At 36.0% G+C, this 25777-nt stretch overlaps 1 protein-coding gene across 2 annotated transcripts in view; it reads left to right on the top strand.

The window, feature by feature from the left end:
• BTAF1 (B-TFIID TATA-box binding protein associated factor 1) overlaps positions 1–25777 on the top strand; it is a 104170-nt gene that overhangs the window by 19538 nt on the left and 58855 nt on the right. For both annotated transcript variants that reach the window (XM_081823829.1, XM_081823828.1), the window contains 12 exons: positions 326–440; positions 2631–2777; positions 9110–9273; positions 12451–12587; positions 15430–15559; positions 15807–15875; positions 16980–17069; positions 17748–17843; positions 17940–18116; positions 19366–19506; positions 20481–20605; positions 23064–23184. In XM_081823829.1, coding sequence (XP_081679955.1) covers positions 2651–2777; positions 9110–9273; positions 12451–12587; positions 15430–15559; positions 15807–15875; positions 16980–17069; positions 17748–17843; positions 17940–18116; positions 19366–19506; positions 20481–20605; positions 23064–23184 — 1377 coding nt within the window. In that variant the 5' untranslated portion in view covers positions 326–440; positions 2631–2650. The remainder of the gene's footprint in view (positions 1–325; positions 441–2630; positions 2778–9109; positions 9274–12450; positions 12588–15429; positions 15560–15806; positions 15876–16979; positions 17070–17747; positions 17844–17939; positions 18117–19365; positions 19507–20480; positions 20606–23063; positions 23185–25777) is intronic.

Raw genomic sequence — 25777 nt, 5'->3', positions numbered from 1 at the left:
AACTTAACTCTTTGCATTAAGTAATGGGACTTAATGAAAATACACATTTTGCTTTTTACTGTATTAAAAGGTAGGTTATTTTTAAATGTACTTAAGTTAACTAAAAGTTTCCTGTTTCCTTTCTTTTTAAGGGGTAGTGATATTTCCTGTGAATGATAGAATCTTGTAAATGATATAATTCCAAGGTGTTTTATATAAATTTTTATGTAAAGTCCAACGGCTGCTAAATTATAAATTAATAACAAGTAAATTTGTATTTCTCTGCTCTGGCTACTTTGAACAAACAGTATTTTGGTATAACTATTTTATCTTATAATTTTTTAAGGTGTTGATATATTTAAGGAGTACAAATTGGGATACCCGGATTGCAGCAGGACAAGCTGTTGAAGCTATAGTGAAAAATGTACCTGAGTGGAATCCAGTACCAAGAACCAAACAAGGTGCTTTTAAGTGGTAAAAGTAGTTTGCAGTAACAGTCTACCTATAGAATTAACTATACATTTTATATTTTAATAATTTCAATTTTAATTTAAAGGCTTAATTCTCAGGTACAGCTTTGTCAGGAAATGACAATGAATAAGGTGATTTTCACCATACTTTTTTTTTTTAAAGATTTTATTTATTTGAGACAGCTTTTGCGCATGTGCATGCTTGAGGGGTGGGGAGGGGCAGAGGGAGAGGGAGAAGCAGACTCCTTGCTGAGCACGGAGCCCGATGTGGGGCTCAATCCCAGGACCCTGAGATCATGACCCGAGCTGAAGGTAGACAGCCAACTGAGCGACCAAGGCGCCTCTTTCACCTTGCTTTTAAAAAACTACTAGATAAAGTATGTTTTCATATATATTTTTAAAATTATTAACTGTACAGTATGCTTGACTTAAAGAGATTATTGCTTCCCTCAGGAATTTATGTCCTAAAAAAAGAACTAAATAATGCAGTGTAAATATTTGAAGCAGTGTTTTTTCTTGTTGCTGGGAGAATAGTGTAATTATTTTCTAAATTTAAGCACAATTATTTATGGATATTTGGAGGGGTCTTTAGTTTCTAATGTGTCCTTTAGATGTCTTGTTGTAGAAATTATTTTTCTGACTGCCTGCAACAATATTTAAGAACGAGCATATGCTTTTAAAAATTTGTAAAGATACGCACTTTAAGTGAAATTATTTTTTAAAGATTTCATTTATTTGTCAGAGAGAAAGGGGGGGAGCACAAGTAGGGGAGCATCAGTCAGAGGGAGAAGCAGGCTCCCCGCCGAGCAGGGAGCCCGATGTGGGACTCGAACCCAATGTGGGACTCGATCCTGGGATCATGACCTGAGCTGAAGGCAGATGCTTAACCGACTGAGCCACTCAGACATCCCTTAAGTGAAAATTTAATGTGGTGCAACCTGATTACATTTTCAAGTCACTTTGATAACCTCACTTTTATCATACATTTTAGCTTGTCTGAAATTTTGCTTTAATTATCTGGCACCTATTATGTTGAGAGACTGTATTAATTTGTCCTCTCTCATCAAATGAAATACATAACCAGAAGAAGTTATAACTTGTTTTAGAAAGGAGCTTTTTCTTTTTTAGCTTATTTTCCCTGCTTATTTTGGTATATAGAGATGTTAGAACTCAGATTCTTTTTACAAAACATTAAATTAGTTACACCAGCATTAAAATTTATGGTAAGGTTGCTTGTCATCACTGGAAAACTTAAAATAATTATAGTTTAGTTTAATAAATGAATTATATGCAAGTAGTAGCTAAACAAAGTAAAGTCAGTGACCAATTAAAATATATTTAAAAATTTATAATGGCATAACCTTTTTTGAAGAGGAATACAAAACATTTTATGATGCTTTTAGGCCTCAGATGGATATATAATTTTAGCAATTTACCAGGAGATTATAATTTGCTCATATTATGAGGAGTCCTATTGAATGAAGAGTTGATTTGTGTCATAGATACTCCTTAGCTATAGGGACGAATGATGCTTATTAGCTTATATATGAATATATTCTCTAAATATGTTTGTTTTCCAAATTAGTACTATGATGAACTCAGGCTGTTACCTTGGTAGTGTTTTCAACCAGTTAAAACAGTAAATAGAGACAATATATATATATACACAGACACACACACACATAATATATATATTTTTAAAGATTTTGTCAGAGAGAGAGAGAGCATGTGCACAAGCAGGGGGAGCAGCAGCAGAGGGAGAAACAGGCTCCCCACTGAGCAAGGAGCCCAATGCGGGACTTAATTCCAGGACCCTGGGATCGTGACTTGAGCTGAAGGCAGATGCTTAAGCGACTGAGCCACCCAGGTGTCCCGATACAATATGATATTTAACATACATATTTCAATATGGGATGCATTTCTTCATATAATAATATGCCTTTTTAGTGAAAAACAGCTATACATACACCGACATTCTGATAGTTTGTACAGTGGGAGCCACCAACTACATAGTTTATTCATAAATAAGAGCTGATCATAAATAAATCCACAGTAGCTTTTCTACTTCCTCTGCCTTTTATTTTTCTTAAAATGTTATACTACCACCCCAAGTAATGCTGTTTTCTTTCATTCTACACTTTGGCTTTATGATCAAATTAAGTATTTTTCAACCTCATTTAGAATCTACTTCAGAAAGTGCTATGGAAGATTCACCTACTACAGATCGATTGAATTTTGACAGATTTGATATATGTAGATTGTTACAGCATGGGGCATCACTTTTGGGATCTGCTGGTGCAGAATTTGAAGTACAAGATGAAAAATCAGGTATGTAGTAGTCCTATAGAAGAAAGTCTGAAATGTTTGTGTTCAGGCTAAAATATCACTTGGTATGCTACATATCAGTCATGCAAAATCTTAATAGATGTTACAAAATGTAAATTGAAGTATGCAGTTGGGGAAGGGGAGACATTGTGGGTGGAGAAGATAACCAAAAGTATTTGGTCTAAAAATATGCTATATGAATATTTTCCTCCTTTTAAGTGAATGTGTACCATATCTATACATTGTTAATAGATACATATTAGTATTTCAGCAGGCTTTTTATTATGTAATAGAGAAATTATAAAGTGTACCCCAAGAGCCTTGGTTGAATAGATTTTAAAAGCCAGGATTAGTACAGTTTGTGATACTGTTTTCATAATTCTGGACATTTGAGAGGCTTTATGACAGCTTTCTTTTTATCATGTGTTTAAAAAATTTAAATAATTGGATCTCATGCTGGTGACCAAAACAAACACTAAAAATGAAAAAAATAAATATTGGATAGGACATCGTCCCACTGTCTTTAAACTTACAGAATCCATCTGGATATAAAATAAATTTTTTGGCCATTCAAAATTGATGCCTTGAGTGGAAAAAACCTTGATGTTTTTTGATGGATTTCTGTAAGTAAGTTGCTCTTTTGACTAAAATCAAAACAACAGTTTTTGTTACTAATAAAATTAATCGTTACTCAAAGCATATCTATCTAGCTAAGTTAATGAAATGATCACTTGTTCATCTTAAAAAAAAAGTCAAACACCCATTTACTCTTGTTTAAATACGGTTTCTATTGAAATATTTCCGGTTAATCTCAGAACACCATAGGTTGTTGAAATGTGCAGGTCCCCTTATATGCAAATTTTTTTTCAATAAATACAGTATGGTACTGTAAATGTATTTTCCTTATGATTTTCTTAATGTTTTCTCTAGCTTAGTTTACTCTAAGAATATGGTATATAATACATGTACAAATACGTGTTAATTGTTGATGTTATTGGTAAGGCTTTTGATCAGCAGGAGGCTATTAGTAGTTAAGTTTTGGGGAGGGGGTCAAAGTTATACACAGATTTTCAGCTACTTGGGGAGTTGGTGTCCCTAATCCCCACATTGTCCAAGGGTCAATTGTACTTTAACTATTTTTGGAGAGAATTAAGAGGGGAATTTGGTTAAGTTCCAGAAAAGCATAGTTTTTCTAATAAGGGAGGTAGAAGTCATTTCAAAAACTTTCTGATTTGAAAAAAGTTCTCTCTAAACAGTAAGTTTACTAATTTTACTGTTGTACTCATATCAGAGATCATTGGCCCTTATCCAGGAGTAAAAGTCAGTGTCACCATTGTCACTTAAAAAAATATATGTAGTTGGGTCTTATCATCGAGATTCAGATTTAATAGATCTGTGGAAAGTTCTAGGACATTGTATTTATTTATTTTTATTTATATATTTTTTTAAAGATTTTTTATTTATTTGACAGAGAGAGAGAGAGAGACAGTGCGAGAGGGAACACAAGTAGGAGGAGAGGGAGAAGCAGGCTTCCCGCCGAGCAGGGAGCCCGATGCAGGGCTCGATCCCCAGGACCCTGGGATCATGACCTGAGCCGAAGGCAGACGCTTAATGACTGAGCCACCCAGGCGCCCCTATCTATCTATCTATCTATCTATCTATCTATCTATCTATTTGCTTTTTTATTTTTTAAAGATTTTATTTTTTTGACAGAGAGCACAATTAGGCAGAGTAGCAGGCAGAGGGAGAGGGAGAAGCAGGCTCTGTGCTGAGCAGGGAGCCCGAGGTGGGGCTTGATCGCAGGACCCTGAGATCATGACCTGAGTCGAAGGCAGCCGCTTAACAACTGAGCCACCCAGGCGCCCGTATCTATTTTTATATAAATTTTTAAATTTAAATTCAGTTTAGTTAACATATAGTGTATTATTAGTTTCAGGGGTAGAATTTAGTGATTCATCACACAGTGCTCGATATATCAAGTGCCTTCCTTAATGCCCATCACCCAGTTACCCCATCCGCCCACCCACCTCCCTTCCAGCAACCCTCAGTTTGTTTCCTATAGTTAAGAGTTTCTTGTGGTTTGTCTCCCTCTCTTTTTATTTTTCCTTTCCTTCTATGTTCATCTGTTTTGCTGTTTTTAAATTCCACATTGTAGGTGAAAACATAATGGGATTTGTCTTTCTCTGACTAACTTATTTCGCTTAGCATAATACCCTCTAGTTCCATCCATGTCATTGCAAACGGCAAGATTTCATTCTTTTTGATAGCTGAGTAATATTCCATTGTATACATACCACATCTTTATCCATTTATCCATTGATGGACATCTGGGCTCTTTCCATATTTTTTTTTTATTAGTAACATATATTATTTGTTTTGAGGGTACAGGTCTGTGATTCATCAGTCTTACACAATACACAGCATTCACCACAACATGTGTGATGTCCATCACCCCAGCTACCCCATCCCCCTACCCCACCTCCCCTCCAGCAAACCTCAGTTTGATTCCTGAGATTAAGAGTCTCTTATGGTTTGTCTCCCTCTCTGGTTTCGTCTTGTTTCATTTTTTCCTCTCTTCCCCTATGATCTTCTGCCTTGTTTCTTAAATTCCACAAAGCAGTGAGATCCTATGATAATTGTCTTTCTCTGATTGACTTATTTTGCTTAGCATAATACTCTCTAGTTCCATCCATGTCATTGCAAATGGCAAGATTTCAATTCTTTGATGGCTGCATAATAATCCATGGTATATATATATACACCACATCTTTATCCATTCATCTGTCAACGGACATCTGGGCTCTTTCCATAGTTTGGCTATTGTGGACATTGCTGCTATAAACATTGGGGTGCAGGTGCCCCTTTGGATCACTGCATTTGTATCTTTGGGATAAATACCCAGTATAGTGCAATTGCTGGGTTGTAGGGTAGCTCTATTTTCAACTTTTTGAGGAACCTCCATACTGTTTTTCAGACTGGCTGCATCAGCTTGCATTCCCACCAACAGTGGAAGAGAGAGGGTTCCCCTTTCTCAGCATCCTCACCAATATCTGTTGTTTCCTGACTTGTTAATTTTAGCCATTCTGACCAGTGTGAGGTGGTATCTTATTGTGGTTTTGATTTGTATTTCGCACATTTTTTCATGTGTCGGCCATTTGTATGTTTTTGGAGAATATGTCTGTTAATGTCTGCTGCCCACTTCTTGATTGGATTTTTTTGTTTTTTTGGGTGTTGAGTGTGTTAAGTTCTTTATAGATCTTGGATACTAGCCCTTTATCTGATATGTCATTTGTGAATGTCTACTCCCATTCTGTAGGTTGCCTTTTAGTTTTGTTGACTGTTTCCGTTGCTCTGCAGAACCTATTTATCCTGATGAAGTCCCAATAGTTCATTTTTGCTTTTGCCTTTGGAGATGTGTCTAGCAAGAAGTGGCTGCAGCTGAGGTCAAAGATGTTGCTGCCTGTGTTCTCCTCTAGGATTTTGATGGATTCCTGTCTCACATTGAGGTCTTTCATCCATTTTGAGTCTATTTTTGTTTATGGTGTAAGGAAATGGTCTAGTTTCATTCTTCTGCATGTGACTGTCCAATTTTCCCAACACCGTTTGTTGAAGAGACTGTCTTTTTTCCATTGGATATTCTTTTTTGCCTTGTCAAACATTAGTTGACACTGAGTTGAGAGTCCATTTCTGGGTTCTCTATTCTGTTCCATTGATCTATGTGTCTGTTTCTGTGCCAGTACCATACTGTCTTGATGATTACAGCTTTGTAATACAGCTTGAAGTCCAGGATGTTGTATTTAAAAGAAAAAAACTCTACGGGTGACTGATACATAACCAAGATTAGGAACCCCAATTTTTGGGCAACTAAGATTTTAATGCTGTTAAGTCGCAGTATGCTGATTAGTGCTCATTAAAAATTCTCTTAATTAGATTTTCTTTACGTGTCTGTTTATCTGTGTTTGTTTCCTCATACACGAAGGACACATCCATGATTAGTATAGGTGCTAGTCTGATTTTCCTTTGCAGTTGTATAGGTTATTTTCCCCAATAGGGCTTTCCCTGGAATGAGAGGACTGAATTTGGGTTCTGTATAAGTGTCATGGACTTGTGATCCAGCAGTCTTCACTTTTGGATGCCTAGTGTTTTTCCCTCCAGGTAGAGCAGTCTTAAATTTTTAAATAGCTTTATTGAGATAAAATTCACATACCATACAGTTCACCCATTTTTAAAGTGTACAATTCACAGATATATGCAGTCAGTTTTAGACTATTTTCCTTATCTCAAGAAGAACCCTATAACCTTTAGCTTTCAACCTCCTACGCCTACTCCTTCCCTTCCCTTCCCTTCCAGGCCGTAAGCATTTTTCTGTCTCTGCCTATTCTGGACAGTTCTTATAAATGGAATTATCTAATATGTGATCTTTAGTGACTGACTTCTTAGAGTGTTTCCAAGGTTTATCCACCCTGTAATATATATCAGTACTTATTTCGTTTCCCTAAATAGTTTTTATTACTGGATGTATCAGTTTTTTAATTGTGGTAGAGTGTAGATAACATAAAATTTACATCTTAACTATTTTTTTATGTGTATAGTTCAGCAATATTAAGTACATTTACATTGTTGTAAGCCAATCTCCAGGACTCTTCATGTTGCAAAACTGAAACTTTATACAGTAGTCCCCCTTATCCACAAAGGATATATTTCAAACCTGAAACTGTAGGTAGTAGTACCAAACCATATATATACTCTTTTTTCCTGTACATTTAGTTTATAAATTAGGCACAGTAAGAGATTCACAACAACAATAATAAAATAGAACTATTATAACAATATATTTTAATAAAAATTATAGAAATCTCTCTCGAAATATCTTACTGTAATGTACTCACCCTTCTTGTGCTGATGTAAGATGATAAAATGCCTAGGTGATGAGATGAAGTAAGGTGAATGACATAGGCATCGTGATGTAGTGTTAGGCTGCTATTGACCTTCTGACAATATGTCGAAAGCAGGATCATCTGCCTCTGTACTGTTGTTGACTGGGGGTAACTGAAACCATGGACCGTGGTAACTGACAACCATGGATGAGTGGGAATTACTGTACCCATTAAACAATTCCCATTCCTCACTCCCTCCAGCCCCTGGCAACCACCATTCTGCTTTCTGTCTTTATGAATTTGACCACTCTAGGTACTTCATATAAGTAGAGTCATAACAGTATTTGTCCTTTTGTGATTGGCTTGTTTCACTTAACATAATCTCAGCATTCATCTATGTCATTGTCTGTGTCAGAATTTCCTTCCTTTTTAAGGCTGAATATTATTCCAGTGTGTATTTATACCGCATTTTGTTTATTCATCCATCAGTAGATATTTGGGTTGCTTCTACTTTTTGGTTATTGTAAATAATGCTGCTATCTATGAACATGGGTATACAAATATCTTTTTGAATTCCTGCCTTTAGTTCTTTTGCTTATATACCCAGAAGAGGAAATACTGGATCACATTGTATTTCTATTTTTAATTTTTTTAGGAACTGCCATACTGTTTTCCATAGTAGGTATACCATTTTACATTCACACCAGCAGTGCACAAGGTTTCCAGTTTCTCCACATCCTTGCTTTGTTGGGGGGCCCATAGGTGGTGTATTAAATTAAGAACATGCAGATTATGACCTGCTGAATGAAAATGCATAAACTACTCACATGGAGTTGGCAGGTAGCTCCTCAGCATCAAGTTCCCATTTTGGGGAAGTGAAAACCCCAGGTTGTTTTGATTGAAGGCATGATTTCAGTTCACTCACACAAAAGAAATACAAAGTCACATTGGGTGTGGAGCCTATTTAAAAAAATAAATAAATAAAATGGTTTATTTCCACAGGAGTGGATCTCATTTTATATATATTTGATAATTAACAGTAGGGCAATGGGGGAATCTCAATGAAAAGTCCTAGAGTGTTTTGTTAGCTAGAACACTATTTTTTTTTTTTTTAAGATTTATTTATTTATTTGACAGAGACACAGAGAGAGAGGGAACACAAGCAGGGGGAGAGGGAGAGGGAGAAGCAGGCTTCCCGCCGAGCAGGGAGCCTGATGTGGGGCTCGATCCCAGAACCCTGGGATCATGACCTGAGCCGAAGGCAGATGCTTAACGACTGAGCCACCCAGGAGCCTCTAGAACACTTTTTTTTAATCATAGTTAGGACTCACAGAGATTGTGAGTATGGTTTGTTTTGTTGTAATTTTAATAATTAAAATTTTTAATCAAGTTTGATCTTCATTTATTAGAAAACTTCTTACCTGATTTGGAGGAAATATATTTCTTTTCTGTTTAAAGGTGAAGTGGATCCTAAAGAGAGGATAGCACGACAACGGAAACTATTACAGAAGAAACTTGGTCTTAATATGGGAGAGGCCATTGGAATGAGTACTGAAGAACTCTTCAATGATGAAGATTTGGATTATACCCCGACTTCAGCAGCCCTTGTAAACAAACAACCTGTAGGTAAAATCTTTGGTTGTTTGATTGCAAATAATAATACAAAGGTTTTGCCTCATTTTGCCATGTAATTGCAATTAAAAAAAATGCTGTTCTTAATTATGCTCATTACCGCTTGTGCCACTATAATTTAGTGTCTTCGTAAATGGATTTCTAACAACAGATTCTTAAGAGAAAAGTTCAGCCTACCTTGTAGACTCTGGATTGACTGTTAGATAAAAGCTGTGGGGGACTTTTTAGGAGCCACTGCTGTTGAGAGATCCTAGTTGCTTTTTCCTTTGTTTTTTAGTGAAAAAAAAAAAAAAAGTAAATGCTTGAGAGACTGGAAGATAGTAAGGGCTAGTGTGATGATACTAAAAATCTTTAGAGCTATGACTTATTCTTTTATTTGAGAAAGTAACAGACATGATAACAAGAACACTTTTCAAACAGTGCAAAAAGGTATACAATATGAAGTAAAAGAAGTTTTCAATAATTGATGGACACCCATGTCCCCATGTCCCACAGGCAACCCTTTAACTTGTACATATATACACGAGTATTTGTGTCTTTTTAAGCCATATTTACCTTTTCCCATTTCATATAGCTGAACATATCAATATATACAGATTGATTATATATTTTTTGATAGCTTCATGCTCTTTTGTTGTATTGGCTGTACCATAATTTGCTTTGTTTTCCTCCCTTTTCTCTATTCTTCCAATTCCCATTGGATGCCTACATGCTGTTACTGCCTTTTTTTTTTTTTTTTTAAATGTCCCAAACTATTTAAGCTCCAGTAAAAGCTGTGGCTCTCTTCTCAGAAAAATTCACATGCAAGTGAAATATTACCATTCAAGGGGTTTGGTATTCTTTCCTCTTGCCCCTGCAGTATCTTTTAGGGTTTCCTGGTCCTTGTTAAGAATTCTTGCTTTGTCGGGCGCCTGGGTGGCTCAGTTGGTTAAGTGACTGCCTTCGGCTCAGGTCATGATCCTGGAGTCCCAGGATCGAGTCCCACATCGGGCTCCTTGCTCAGCGAGGAGTCTGCTTCTCCCTCTGACCTTCCCCCCCTCATACTCTCTCTCTCTCTCATTCTCACTCTCTCAAATAGATAAATAAAATCTTTAAAAAAAAAAAAAAGAATTCTTGCTTTGTAGTCATGAAACACCTTCTCTTTCTTTTGGCCTTTTCTTTTGCCTTTATACTAGTTGTTCTCTAAACTATCAGAATTTGCAAACTGTTTTTTAGGGTTAAGGGAGTATGTGTTGATGAGTAACCTTTTTTTTTTTTTTAAAGATTTTATTTATTTATTTGAGAGAGAGAATGAGACAGAGAGCATGAGAGAGGGGAGGGTCAGAGGGAGAAGCAGACTCCCTGCTGAGCAGGGAGCCCGATGCGGGACTCGATCTCGGTACTCCGGGATCATGACCTGAGCCGAAGGCAGCCGCTTAACCGACTGAACCACCCAGGCGCCCCTGTGTTGATGAGTAACTTTTGCAGACAAGAAAATAATTGGAACATTCCAGAGGAAAAAAGAAGAGTACAAAGAGGCAGAAGATATGACATCAGGAAGGAATAGAAAGAAGTGGGGTACAAAGGGAAGCATAGGTGTAAATAAAAAATAAGAAAATAGAATAAAGGAGAATAAAAATGTAATGTGATCACAGTGCTGTAATTGTGTAGGATAGAAGAAAAAAGGTGGGCCAGGGATATTAGAGAACATGGGCTATAGACAGAATAGTTGTATATGGGATGGGCAACAGCCAGTTTGAGGTTTGCAGGATCCAAGATGGGTTGGCCTTATATGTCATGGACCTATGGTAGGAGTTGCTTAATGTTACTTGTTGCGCTAGGTTCATCACTGCTTGTATTTATGCCAGTGGTCCCTGGACCAGGACTATAGTAGGGCATCCATATGAGTGACCCTGATTGGTTGTCAAAGTGTGAATTTCAGTTGAATATTAATCAGTTGAGAGCAGAAAGGATTTTTAGGCTTGAATTCAAAGCATTTCTACCTCACAGCCTTTATAATGTCATGAATTTCGGAAAAGAGCAAAAACAGTAGACAGGGGCCCCTGGGTGACACAGTCAGTTGAGTGTCCCATTCTTGGTTTCTGCTCAGGTCATGATCTCAGGATGGTGAGATTGAGCCTGGTGTTGGGTTCCAAGCTCAGCAAGGAGTCTGCAGAGTTTCTCTCTCCCTCTCCTTCTCTGTGTGTGTGCATGTGCACACGCACACACTCCCTCTCTCTCTCTTAAGTGAATATATAAATCTTTAAAAAAAACCCCAAAAAACAAAAGCAAAAAACAGACTGCTTAAGAGGGAAGGAGCAATATGGGCTAAGTTGACTATAGGATGCTAGATCACTACTTATGGCTGTAATTTTCAGTTTTTTCAACAGATTATTATCAGTTTCTTTTATTGATGTTCTTTATAACTTTTGGGTGGTATTATGGTTATTTATTAATTTTTTTTGGTTTTGTTTTGTTTTTATTTTAAATCCGGTATAGTTAACATACAGTGTTATATTAGTTTTGGGTGTACAATATATTGATTCAACAATTCTATACATTACTCAGAGCTCATCAAATAAGTGTACTCTTAATCTCCTTCACCTATTTCACCCATACTTCCATCCACCTCCCCTCTGGTAACCATCAGTTTGTTCTCTACAGTTAAGAGTCTGTTTTTTGGGTTGTCTCTTTTATTTTTTTCTTTGTTCATTTGTTTTGTTTTTTAAATTCCAATTATGAGTGAAATCATATGGTATTTGTCTTTCTCTGACTTATTTTGCTTAGCATTATCCTCTCTAGATCCATCCATGTTATTGCAAATGGCAAGGTTTCATTTTTTATGGCTGAGTAATATTCCATTGTATCTATATACTGCATTTTCTTTATTACTGTGGCTGTTTTGAAGTATCACCTTTTCAAAACCCTCTCTATGGGTTGTGATCATACATTTGTGCCTCATCTGTGACAATAAAAATTAAGAAACACACAAGGATCTTTTGGGAATTGGAAGAATAGGGAAAAAGGAAGAAGAGTGAAATTATGGTAGAGCCATACAACAGGATAGCATGATGTCAAAATGTGGTCAATTTGGATATAGTGAAAGTAATAGACATAGTCCTCTTCTGAGGCTAAGACTATGGGTATTTAACTTCAAAAGTTAAAACAGCATTCTTTTATTCTTTTAGACTCTCCAGGCAGCTGAATTGATTGACTCAGAATTTCGAGCAGGAATGAGCAATAGACAAAAGAACAAAGCTAAAAGAATGGCCAAGTTATTTGCAAAACAGAGATCCAGGGATGCAGTGGAAACTAATGAGAAGAGGTAGTAATCTTTTTTTGCTTATTCATTTAAAATAATGATGCTTTATAGCTTAAATCTGTGTCTGCTTGATTTTTAAAAATATTTGCTGACATTGTCTTTGGCTGTGGAATACCATTTGGATTGTCTTGCTCAATTGTCAGAGATTATTTACTACTACTAGGAACTAGGACAGCTTCCCCAGAATAATTTACACATGCAGATTTTTTTTCTTACTATTTATGACCTTTGGATGAAGGCTGAAGATCTTCCAAGGGAAGTGCATTCCAGGTGGAGAGAACAAGTGTAAATGCCTTAATCATAGACTATTCAAGAAACAGAAAGGCCGGGCGCCTGGATGGCTCAGTTGGTTAAGCGACTGCCTTCGGCTCAGGTCATGATCCTGGAGTCCCGGGATCAAGTCCCGCATCGGGCTCCCTGCTCAGCAGGGAGTCTGCTTCTCCCTCTGACCCTCCCCCCTCTCATGCTCTCTTTCTCTATCTCATTCTCTCTCAAATAAATAAATAAATAAATCTTAAAAAAAAAAAAAAGAAACAGGCAGTATGTCTAGGATGAGTAGACAGAAGTGAGGGTAGTACAGTGAAGTCAGAGAGATGGTCTAAGGGCCACAAGTTAAGAAAACTGCATGAGTATAGAACTGTCCCAGTGTTACATCATCTGTCTTCCAGCCTGGGGGCTAAGCCAAATAGCAGGTAATAGTGCAGGTTTGTTTACCTAATCTTATTGTAGGAAAAACTCTGGACAAAATCCTCCTGTTCTTAATGAAATAATAAAAGTGCTATCAATGTATGGTTTGGAACAGCATTTCTAAGAGTGGTTTAAAACAACCTTCAGAAGCACTTTGAGGGATGTATTAAAATACAGAATTTCATGCCCCACTTAGCTGTATTGAATCAGGATCTTTAGTGGTGGTCTAGAAGTGTTTGAGTAAAGGATAAATTAAATGCATGAGAACTTATAATAAAGTTTTTTTCCAGGTGACAGAACCTTTTGTTTTTCCATCATATGAAGGTAGAAAGTAAGTGTCCACGGCATTTATTTAAAGACTAGGCACATAGAGGGAATAAATAATAAACATCTACTTGGTATAAATTTTTACTTGGGGTTAAGTTGTTTTTTTGTTTGGTGGGTTTTTTTTTTTTAGTATGAAAATTTTATTAAGCTTTTATTAAACTATAGGGTTTTTTAAGCAAACAGCTAGGATTGTATATAGTAACCTAATAAGTTTCTATTGGCTTTATTCATATAAGCATATTTACCCAAATATTTGAATATTGAAATAGTTGACCTTATTTTTCAGAGTTTATGATTCATTCATTCCACAAATATTTATTGACTACCTTCTAAGTGCTAGGTACTGTTTTAGGCCCTCAGGATGCATTGGTGAATAAAACAGATAAGAATTCTGCCTTCGTGGAGCTTATATTCTAGAGGGAAAAATAAATGAGGAAGAAGAGGGGCACCTGGCAGGGTCAGTCAGTAGAGCATGCAACTCTCCATCTTGGGGTTGTAAGTTCAAGTCCCTTGTTAGGTGTAGAGATTACTTAAAGTCTTTTTTTTTTTTTTTTGTAAAATTTTATTTATTTGAGAGAGAGAGAGAGCACGAGAGGGGGGTGGGGCGGCAGGGGGAGAGGGAGAGGGAGAAGCAGACTCCCCACTGAGCAGGGCTCCCAACACAGGGCTCAGGCCCAGGACTCTGGGATCATGACCTGAGCCAAAGGCAGATGCTATCAACTGAGCCACCCAGGAGCCCCCCAAATGAAATCTTTTAAAAAAAGAAGATAAATAAGTAAATATAGTGTGTATATATATGCATATATCATGTTAATGATAAGGGTTAAGAAACACAAAGGAGATAAAACAAAGAACATGTGGAATGTTTTGTGGGGAGTTTGAAATTTTAGATAGGATGGTCAGGGAGGGATTCACAGAGGTGACTTTTCATTAAAGATCAGAAAGAAGTGAGGATGCTAGTCCTATGAATATTTGGAAAAGACATTCCAAGTAGAGGGAACAGCAAAAGCAAATGTCTGGAAGGAGAAACATGCCTAAAAGTTCAAGGACAATACGGTGACCAACCAGTGTGGCTAGATTGGAGAGAATTAGGGGAAGAATAATAGGGAGTGAATTAGGGGAATAATAATTAGAAATGGTATTAAGGAGGGCCAGATTTCTTCCATCACCTTTAGAAAAAATGGTTGGCCAAATAAATCATATTATTAAGATGGAGAGGATGTTTATAGAGAATAATGCTGTATATACCTTAACTGTGCTAATTGTCCTTTCTTTTAATACTGAATAAAGTAGTTTAATTTGCCTTATCTTCTGTAATGCTTTACTATTAGGCTAGCCTCAGTATTTTTGTTCTGGTCATAAAATAACATTTCCTCAGGTTTTCTGGACACATTTTTCATCGGTCAGTTATCTCTATGTTTTTCAAGAGCTGGTAGGATTATAGTATGTTACTCAGTATGTTCGTTTCCTCCAGGGTACAAAAGCTTAGTAAAGTTATGCTGGGCCAGATTTAGGTTGTTAGACCAAGACAGTTTAAAACAAAAAGGAGAAGAGCTGGTTGTTGAGAAGAAGTAAAAAAGACTTGTTAGATTTGAGATTCAGTTTAAAAGTGAGAATTTATGGACCTATTTTACATTCATCAGTGAGGGTAGGAGAATATATTTTACTCAAAACTTTTTAAGTGGTTACTCTTATTTGATAGTGAAATTTTAAGTAAACTGTATAAGTAGAATATGGTAAAACATTTGTTCAAATGATGGATTCTCTTACATTCTTTGTGGTTCACATTATTCCTTACTCACTTTTTTAAATGGTGCCTTTTATTTTTTAGCAATGATAGCACTGATGGGGAACCAGAAGAAAAGAGACGAAAAATAGCAAATGTTGTTATTAATCAGTCTGCAAATGATTCCAAAGTCTTGATTGATAATATTCCAGACAGTTCTTCCTTAATTGAAGAGGTACTATTGAAATGCCTTAAGGGGTCTTTTAAAATTGTTTATAATTTTATTATACTGATGTGTCAGTAGATAATATTTAATAATCTATCCATTGAAGTATCTTTACTTCATTAGTAAAAATTTTAATTATTTAAAATTTTAAAGCCTATTATTAGATCTACAAATAAATACACTTTATTAAATTACTTAAATTGTTAGCATAAAACAGACCTTTTGAATTAGTAGTAATTCTGTTTTTCTTATTCAGACAAATGAATGGCCTTTAGAAAGCTTTTGCGAAGAACTTTGCAATGACCTTTTTAATCCCTCCTGGGAGGTAAGATTTCTTCATTCCAGCTTCTCTCAGCTCTACTTTTTTTTTTTTTTTTTTTTTTTTTGCTAATGAAGGGAGTCATGTCAAGCGCAGTCTGTTTTTGTTAGGGTCCCTATTCTTCCGTTGTGTACCTCTCAGAACCACTGACCCGGGCAATTCATATCAGTCACCTTCTAAGTAGAAAACTTGAGACTGATTTTCACCTTTCATATACATTTTGGTCATATTTCTTTAGTGAATTGTTCATTTCTTTTCATTTTTTTTAGCTGTAGTATAAGGACTTGCATATCTCGCCCAAATAGTAAAAACTTCCTTTTTAAGTGGACAGTTTTGATTCAGAGCAGTAGTTTACAAACCAGCTTTTTAGTCTCAGAAATATTTCTTCAAAGAAAATCTTGATCAGATTCCAATATGTAAAAGAGATGAAAGTGAAGTTCCTCTAATTGAAGTTGAGGGTTGGTGGTCTCAAAGCATTCTGTCCTACATTGGTTGGCTTCTGGGTAATTTAAAAAGCACTGCTTTGGAATACCTTTTAGAGTTTCTGCTCCTTGATGTACTTCTGTTTAAAGTTATTCAAGTCTTAATTTAAATTGGGTCTTGAATAAGTGGGTGCAGTGTCAGTGGCCTGTTTCCTCCCTTCCGGATGACACTTCAGAAGGCCACAGGGTGACGGTGAAGCATTAGTCATGAGACAGTTGAATTATTTTCCTTTCACATTTACCCTGGTAGCTTTGGAACTTAGTTTTAATATATATATTTCTAAAATATTGATGTTGGACTTAGAACAACATTCTTTCCTCTCTTTTGCTGAGGATAATGCTGAATGCAGATAAAGGGTAGGGAAGTGATAGCCAAATAGATTAATATCTCAGAAGGATTTTAGAATAATTGTTTTCTTAGCTTGATTTTAGAAAAATTCAACATACCCAAATTGTGAAATTAATATATGTAAATTTTCTTGGATAGCAGAAGAAAAACATAATCTTTTCAAGTGTCACTTTATTCTGATTTCTTAAAAATTTAATATCCCTTTTTCATATTAAAGAAAAGTTAAACTCAGTTTTTTAAGCATTTAGTCTCTGACATTTGCTTCTTGTTTGTTTTTAGGTTCGGCATGGTGCAGGCACTGGTCTTAGGGAAATCCTTAAAGCTCATGGAAAAAGTGGTGGTAAAATGGGAGATAGCACTTTAGAAGAGGTAAGGGTAGTAAAGGACCAGTTATTACCAAATTTCAGTAGTTGGCTTCTTTTCCCAAGACAGGGAAGTTAGAGAGTTTGGGCCATGACATAGAAATGATAAATAGATAAATAATAAGAAATATGGAAAGGTGAATATGAGGAAAAAAGTAAAAAGTTAGGAAGAAGTCTGTTTATTAACAGAGAAAGAATGAGTTCATGGGAAAGATACGTTCAGAAACATTGAGTAGAAAAATATGTAGAAGCAAGAGTAAGCAGGATATAATGGATTGGAAAGTAGAGGAAGAGGAATAATAAGAGGATAGTTTGGAGGTCATTAAGCAATATGATTGGTGTAGCATGAGACACTGGTAATAGGATAGATAATAGATACATGACAGATATGATTGAAATCAGAGCAACTTTGAGTAGTTTCTTAATTTCTCTTGGAGTGCAAGTAACATAATAGAATTCATGAATTTTAAAGATTTTGGTATGGTATGTTTGAACCTAATCAATCAACAAACATGATGTGGTTAATTTAAAGGTAGTAATTGGGACTGTGCTATATTTTGGTTATTGCTCCTACAGCTAAAATAGTCTATCCCAATATTTTAGTTTTGATTTTGGACCTGTTTCCTCAGCCCCCAATGTGAAGTATGATCTTGATCTGTTAATTAAAAAATGATTGTTTTAACAGATGATTCAGCAGCATCAAGAGTGGTTGGAAGACTTAGTTATTAGACTCCTTTGTGTTTTTGCATTAGACAGATTTGGAGACTTTGTTTCCGATGAAGTAAGTATCACCTAAAGGAGGCTTTGCCCAATCAGATTTCAAATTCCACAGAATAAATTTTTTTGTAAATGAGTTTTCTTCCTTTGTCATTCATAGGTTGTGGCACCAGTTCGTGAAACTTGTGCTCAGACATTAGGTGTGGTGTTAAAACACATGAGTGAAACAGGAGTTCATAAGACTGTGGATGTGCTGCTTAAGTTACTTACACAAGAACAATGGGAAGTTAGGCATGGTGGTCTGCTGGGAATAAAGTATGCTTTGGCAGTTCGTCAGGTAAACACTTCAGGTTTTGAAGCATGTATGGGAGAGGTTTTTTTCCCCTCTTAGTTTATTTTCTTTAATTATATGAAATGACCCTAGATTCTTAGTGTTACAGATAAGCCAGTATTTCAAGATTTGCCTTCTTGAGGTAGTGTCATAGACCTAGGTAGAGCTAATAAGAATTTAAGTACAAATCAAAAGATGGTTTGTTAGGTTTGGAAACCTGTTCCTGTTTCATAGCAAGACCAGTTCTCAGGGAAATTCCTAGTGTATGATCCTAGGAGTAGCCCCTGTGGGCTAGCTCTTTTGGGGAAATTGAAAGAAGAATAGATTGGAGTTAGAAACTAGAAGGGATGGCTTTTCCTGCCTTCTTCTCTCACACCCCTTTTGGTTGTCATTGGTGTTGAATAAGAAATAGAAGTTGAGGTTCTAGCACCAGTGGTATGTATGTGTGTGTGTGTCTGTGTGTTCACACAGGGAGTTCATAGTGAAAACATGTTCTGATGTTTTAAGCCACATTGAATAATAAAGTACTTGATACTGTTGTGGTCTTTTTCAAATGGGATTAGTTACACATAGGCTTCTATTGATGTTATTTTTCTTTTTTGTTTATATGATTTTTTTTTTTTTTTTAAGATTTTATTTATTTGAGAGAGAGTGAGCGTGAGTGGTGAGGTGAGACAGAGGGAGAAGCAGACTCCCTGCTGAGCAGGGAGCCTGATGCATGGCTCAATCCCAGGACCCTGAGATCATGACCTGAGCCGAAGGCAGATGCTTACCGACTGAGCTACCCAGGCGCCCCTGTGTGATTCCTTTTTAATAAGGATTGGGATTTATGGGGCCCGTGGCTGGCTCAGTCAGAAGTGTGTGTGACTTGTGATCTCGGGATCGTGAGTTCGAGCCCTACGTTGGGTGTAGAGAGTACTTAAAGTAACTTAAAAAAAAGATTAGGATTGGGCGCCTGGGTGGCTCAGTTGGTTAAGCGACTGCCTTCGGCTCAGGTCATGATCCTGGAGTCCCTGGATCGAGTACCGCATCGGGCTCCCTGCTCGGCAGGGAGCCTGCTTCTCCCTCTGACCCTCCCCCCTCTCATGTGCTCTCTCTCTCTCTCTCTCATTCTCTCTGGCTCAAATAAATAAATAAAATCTTTAAAAAAAAAAAATTAGGATTTATGTTTTCATGTGGTAAATTTAATAAAAAATGTTTAAGCACAATAATTGAATTATAGAAAATTAATCTATTTTGATGTACTGTTTTACAGGATGTAATTAATACTTTATTACCTAAAGTTTTAACTAGAATCATTGAAGGACTTCAGGACCTTGATGATGATGTCAGAGCTGTTGCTGCAGCATCATTAGTACCCGTGGTAGAAAGCCTGGTGTATCTTCAGACACAGAAGGTAAATTAAATATTTTTGCATTTTCTTCTATAGAGCTTGTTTACATTCGGGGTGTAGAGTATTAGCAAAAACATTGAGTACTTTTTTCTCCTTCATCCTCCCCCCCCCCTTTTTTTTTTAAGATTTTATTTTTAAGTAATCTCTACACCCAACGTAGGGCTCAAACTTAGAACCCTGAGATTGAGAGTTGCATGCTCTACCAACTGAGTCAGCTAGGCACCCCATCCTCCATTTTTCTTATGACAGATAGTGCTCTGATGTTGCAATTTCAATTATATATTATCCTTTGAGGAGTGAATTTTGTCTACTAATCTACTTCCCCATCATGTACAGAATATACATAGGGAACTTCTTTGAGAAGAAAGCAACCATTTCTTCTTTATTTCACTCCTGGTTTTTAGATATATGGAATTTTTTTTGATTTTGGTTTTGGCTTTAGGTTTTTTAAATCTGGTCTCATTTTTTGAAATGGCCTCTTTTAAGATCTGTCTGACTTTCTTTTGTATATCAAAACCAGAACACATATATTTAGAAGTGCAGCAAGCAGTATTTACTTAAAAGCTCAAAAACTAAATTTGTCTTTTCATGATGATTAGTATTGTTTTAAATATATTAAAGTTACTTTATACAGAGGGTGATATCTTGTGTGGGTACACTGTATTGTTTTCAGAGTTTGTTTTTTTACATAAAAGAGAGTATTGGCATAAAATGGAGTATTGGCTATCTTAATTCCTGAATTCTCCCATTATGAGCCTGGTTAGAAAGGGAAGTGCCAAAGTAGAGTTGAGTGGCATTTAAAGAGGGGTAGAGAATTACTAAACGCAAATAATGTCTCCTCAATTTTGCTCAAAACTGGTACTCTCCAAGGGCATGGGAATTGTATGTTTTTGAATCAGTAGTGGCTACAGTCTGGCATGGCTTGTGCATATTTTGTGTAAAATAAATAACTGTTTTCTTAATAACTGATCTTCTAGGTACCCTTCATTATAAATACACTATGGGATGCTCTTCTGGAACTAGATGATCTTACAGCTTCAACAAATAGTATTATGACTCTTCTTTCATCCTTATTAACTTATCCTCAGGTCCAACAATGCAGGTAATTATTTGTAGTTAGTGGAGTAAAGTAAGAAGTGTTTACATACATTTCCAGATAAACCTAAAAATACAATAGTGTAGCATCTTTAAGAAAAGCACTGTAAGTTGGGGATGCCAAAGAGTACTATTTCCAAGCAGCCTTTTCTTCTTTACTCTCTAACCACCAGCACATTTGGGGCAGGAACTTAAAAAGGTCATATTCTTTACCCTTGGGCTACTTTGGTTATATAATTCTTCATCTTGTTCATCCTATGATAGTTAACTTCAGAAATAGGATCATTGCGGATTATCTTCATCTCTAGCCCCAGAATATAGAATTTCAGCTTTATTTAGAGACATTTAGCTAATAGAATTATAATTGAATTATCAGCATTACATTTTCCAAAATTTGCTCCTCTGTGAACTTTTTCTTGTAATGTTCCTTCCAGGTCTTGCTCTTGACTTCCATGATTTTACTGATCAGGAAGGGAATACATAATAGTATAATATAATTAACAGAGGTAGAGAGAGACTGACTGAGGCCAAGACATAAACCAAAACTTTTAAGTGTCACCTGTTTTCCTGTCCTGATAATTGAAATAAAGTTCAGCTAATTAATGTATTCCCTACCTTTTAGACTGCCACTGAATAATACTCTTTCTATTAATAGTATCTTTGGAGATACTGAAGAAAAAATTCATATGCAACTTTAAAAACCACAGATGAGAAAATTAAGTACTGTCTTAGCCTAGTGAGGATGTTTAGTGAATATTCATATGATTATGATTATAAATGATTTCTGGCTCTGTGAGTCTATTTCCAGTGAAAATCATAGATGTGTTAAAAATATGTACAGAATGTTTCAAATAATACTGACCCTGATGGAAGTACTTCAGTGTTAAATTCAGGCCTACAAGTTGGAAGACCAGAGTAAGTGCCTATAAAAGCAAATGAAGAGAAAAAGTGGTAGTGCATATATGGTATTTCCTAATTTTCAGGTACTTTTCAATTAGTAGTAAAAGCTATAGGGATTAAATGAGTTCATCTTATGTGAAAGCCCTTTTCAAGCCACAAAATGCAAGAGTTTTTAATTAACCCTAAATCAGAGGTTGGCAAACTTTTTCTGTGAAAGCCCAGATGGTGGTAGTTTTGGTTTTATGGGCCATGTCATCATTGTCAAAACTACTCAGCTATGCATATTGTAGTGCAAAAGCAGCCATAGACAGTACATAAAGGAATGAACATGGCTGTGCTCCAGTAAAACTTTATTTTAAAAAAACCAGGTCGAGTGGGTTTGGACCATGAGCCTTTGTTAACAGCTGCTCTAAATAAAGGACTTAGGATTAAAAAAAAAAAAAATCATTGAGTAGGTAGTGTCAGGAAAGCCAGATAATATAAGAAAATGAAAGTAGTAATGAAAATTCTGTTAATTCAATGTGAAATAATGTAGCTTTAAATTTTTTTCAAAGTTGCCTTATTAGAAAATTTGCTTCATATATATTTGACAGATACTTTCCAGCTTATGTAAGAAATGCAGCATGTCATTGGGAGCATGAACAGTTATTACACTATTACCAAGACCTTGTTATAATGCTTTTACATAGATCAAATCTGTTTTAGGTCTCTGTGTGCATGTATTTAATATACAATTTTATAAGTAAATTTACTAAATGTGTAAATAAATGTAAGAAGTGATGTTCATCAAACCTGCAAATAATGAAAATAGTGTTAAAAGATAGGCCTCCTGAGGTGAACCACAAAAGAACAGATAGTTACACCTGCCATATTCTTTTTTGTTCATGCCTTTTTCTATAGAGTTACATATTTCAAACACTATTTATAAAAAAAAAAATCATTTCCTAATCCAAGGTAATTTTTATAAAAGACTCATGGTTGTGACAGGAATTCTCTTGTCCAAATTGTTAGCATAGATGTGGCTTTGCTTGTTTTTCTGCAAAGTTCTAATCTGTGAGAAGGAAGATATTTGAGTTTTCTTGACTTAGTAATGCTAAATCAGGATAACAAATTTCAAAGCTACTACCATACCATCTCTTGCTCATTTGATATGTGGCAGAGGTGACCCCAAAGGGGAATGTAAGTTAGGTGCAACAATTAACAGTCTTGATTTTGTGTAATCTGATTACCAGTTAAGATACATGTCCCATTTTCCTGAGTAAGAACAGATTGAAATTAAGGGCAGTTATATTAGAAAGTTCTTATTTGAAAAAGTAATTCATGGCATTAGTGCCATAGAACTTAATGTTAATATTTTTTTATGACTACGTTTGCTCTGGCTATTCTGGTTCTGTAACAACAGTTCTGAACAAGGATGTTAAATGAATGTTCATATGAAAATTGTATTATGTTTTTAAAATTTATTCATCAAGAAAGATACTAGGTCCATATGGACATATTTAGATAATGTATCAACAGAGTTTCAACTGAGAATGAGTAAGATTAATTTGTGTTTTCTTTGTTAGTATTCAGCAGTCACTCACAGTTTTAGTTCCACGTGTCTGGCCTTTTTTGCATCACACTATATCATCAGTTCGAAGAGCAGCATTGGAAACTCTGTTTACGTTATTATCAACACAGGACCAGGTAAGAACTAATAACTGTATAGTGATCTTGTAATTATATAAAATAATTTTATAAAATAAATCTGACCGCCAGGTTATCCATGCTACATATTCAAAGATCAGAAGAATGCTGGGCCTAGTAGAAGTGGTATGGTGACCACGTAGACGCATAAGAATCCTGAGGGCAGAAATATTTTAATATTTTGTTCTAGGTCATAGTCCCAGTGCTTGGAATAGTGCTTAACACATAAGAGCCTTCAACAAATATTTGTTGAGTGAAAGATTGAATAGTCTGTCAGAGATCTGTTATTCAGTTTTTGCTTGCTTTGTGTGGTTGACAGCTGGATGGTTGGCAGAGCTCATCCCAGGTTAGGAGGCTACATTTAGAGCTCTACAGTATGACTTCTAAAGACTGATGATGAAACTCCTAGGCACTTGCCTCCTCTTAAGAATTACTTAATCTTTTTTTTTTCTTAAAGATTGTATTTATTTATTTGAGAGAGAGAGAACGCTCACGCACAAGCAGGGGTAGGATCAGAGGGAGAGGGAAGAGCAGACTCCCTGCTGCATAGGGAGCCTGATGCAGGACTCAATCCCAGGACTCTGGGATCATGACCTGAGCCGAAAGCAGATGCTTAACCACTGAGCCACCCAGGCGCCCAAGAATTACTTAAACTTAAGAGCATGGTGTTTCCAAGGATAATATACTTCAGGAGTCATACATGGAAGTGCCTAGAAAGATCTTTCAGGTAATATCACTGTGTGAATGGAGTCTGTGCTGACTTGAGGAGTCTTTGCCCTGCCTGTAAAAGGCTTCACATTTCTATTTGAAAAATAACTATAGGTCAAACAAAATACTAGAATTTGGAGAAATACCATAAGGAATCCATTCTGACATGCTGTTATTTGTTGGTACTACAGATTGAGCCAGTCATCTTTCAAAAGCAGTGGTTGATTTTTTATTTTATTTATTTATTTATTGTTAGACAACAGATTATGGTATGGGTATATGTCTCTCTTGTGTTCACTAATCATGCATTTCTGTGTGATTTAGGAATATTAAAAGAGGGGGGGATATTCCATGTAGACTTGTTTTAATCTGCAGCATGGTATTGTGTTGCACTTCTGTGACTCAGTATGTATAAATTTTGTTTTGCCTTTTTTTTTTTTTTAATTTTATCTAATCAGACTCTTCTGAGGAAAAACTACCAGGTTCGTTTTATAACCCTCAGTTGATCAGGCATGACAAAACAGACATGAGTTGTTTTGAATTTTCACTTCTTTTCTGTTTTGTGGTTTTGTCTAAATGTTCTGGTGGAAGTATTCTTAAATTTATTTTGGTTAGCCTTCTTGAAATTACCAGATTTCTTCACTTCATGTTGTTCTTTATTATTTTTCTAATAGACTTTAAGAGCAGTTTTAAGTTTACCGAAAAACTGAGTGAAAAGTACATAGTTCTTTTTTTTTTTTTTTTTTTTTTTTAAGTACATAGTTCTCTGGGCGCCTGGATGGCTCAGTCGTTAGGCATCTGCCTTCGGCTTGGATCTTGCTCCCAGGGTCCTGGGATTAAGCCCCACGTCGGGCTCCCTGTTCGGCGGGAAGCTGACTCCTCCCTCTCCCACCACTTATGCATAGGTCTCCAATATTTGTTAAATAAATTTGTATAAAATTCTATGCAGAGTGTTCTGAGAAATTTTTTAAAATTCCAACATTGTTCTTATTCTTACCTTGCAAAAGTTTACAGTGTAATCGTGACAAGACTCTTCTATGATAAGTTTAATAACCCCTGCAAAGAGTTAAATAATGGAAGAGCAGAATATGAGAGGTGTCAGAAAGCAGCATTGAGGGCTAAACTAAGTCCTGAAAGACCAGGAGGATTTGGGTGATAAGGTTAAAAAACTAATCTTCTGTTTTCCCTAATTATCTAATATCTTCAATATGCACTTTTACAAACATACCATTTTTCTGAGTAATATGTCAGTTTCAGATTAGGCAAGTATACAGAATGTGTTTTTGAACAAAGAGCTTTTCCAGTCTATTCCCTTTAGACAATTAAATGTATCCTGCTTTTGTATTTTTCTTCGTTATTCTGGTATGTGCATGATCCTTTATTTTTTGAGTTTTCATGTTTATTGTGTTTCCAATATCCTTTTGTGGTAGTTATCTATACCTCTAACTTCTTTTTCTCTTCTTGAAAAATTTTTAATGATATCACTAATGAAACATCCTGTTTCTATCTAGCTTCTGTCTTCAGATTGTCTCTTTACTGAAAGTCATGCTATCAGCAAAACTTAATATTGACGCATATAGAATATTTTGTGTTTTGTCACTGCCCTGAGCCTTTCTCTCCATATTCTCACCATTGAAGACTTAGAGCTATGGAATTTATTACCCACTCTCAGTACATCTCAGTTTTGGCCCCCACATATATGCTTTACTGTATTTATTTGGTTTTTCTATTTTTTCAAATAATAGTATAAAGCCAAACCCTTTTAGAAAACTATTCTCAGGGGACTCCTGGGTGGCTCAGTCAGTTAAACAGCTGCCTTCGGCTCAGGTCATGATCCCAGGGTCCTGGGATCGAGTCCCACATCGGGCTCCTTGCTCAGCGGGGA

Source organism: Leptonychotes weddellii, chromosome 6 (assembly GCF_054177405.1).
Source record: "Leptonychotes weddellii isolate Sample4059 chromosome 6, ASM5417740v2, whole genome shotgun sequence".
Lineage (NCBI taxonomy): Eukaryota > Metazoa > Chordata > Mammalia > Carnivora > Phocidae > Leptonychotes > Leptonychotes weddellii.
The sequence above is the reverse complement of the archived record's forward strand: the minus strand, read 5'-3'. Positions and strand labels throughout refer to the sequence as shown.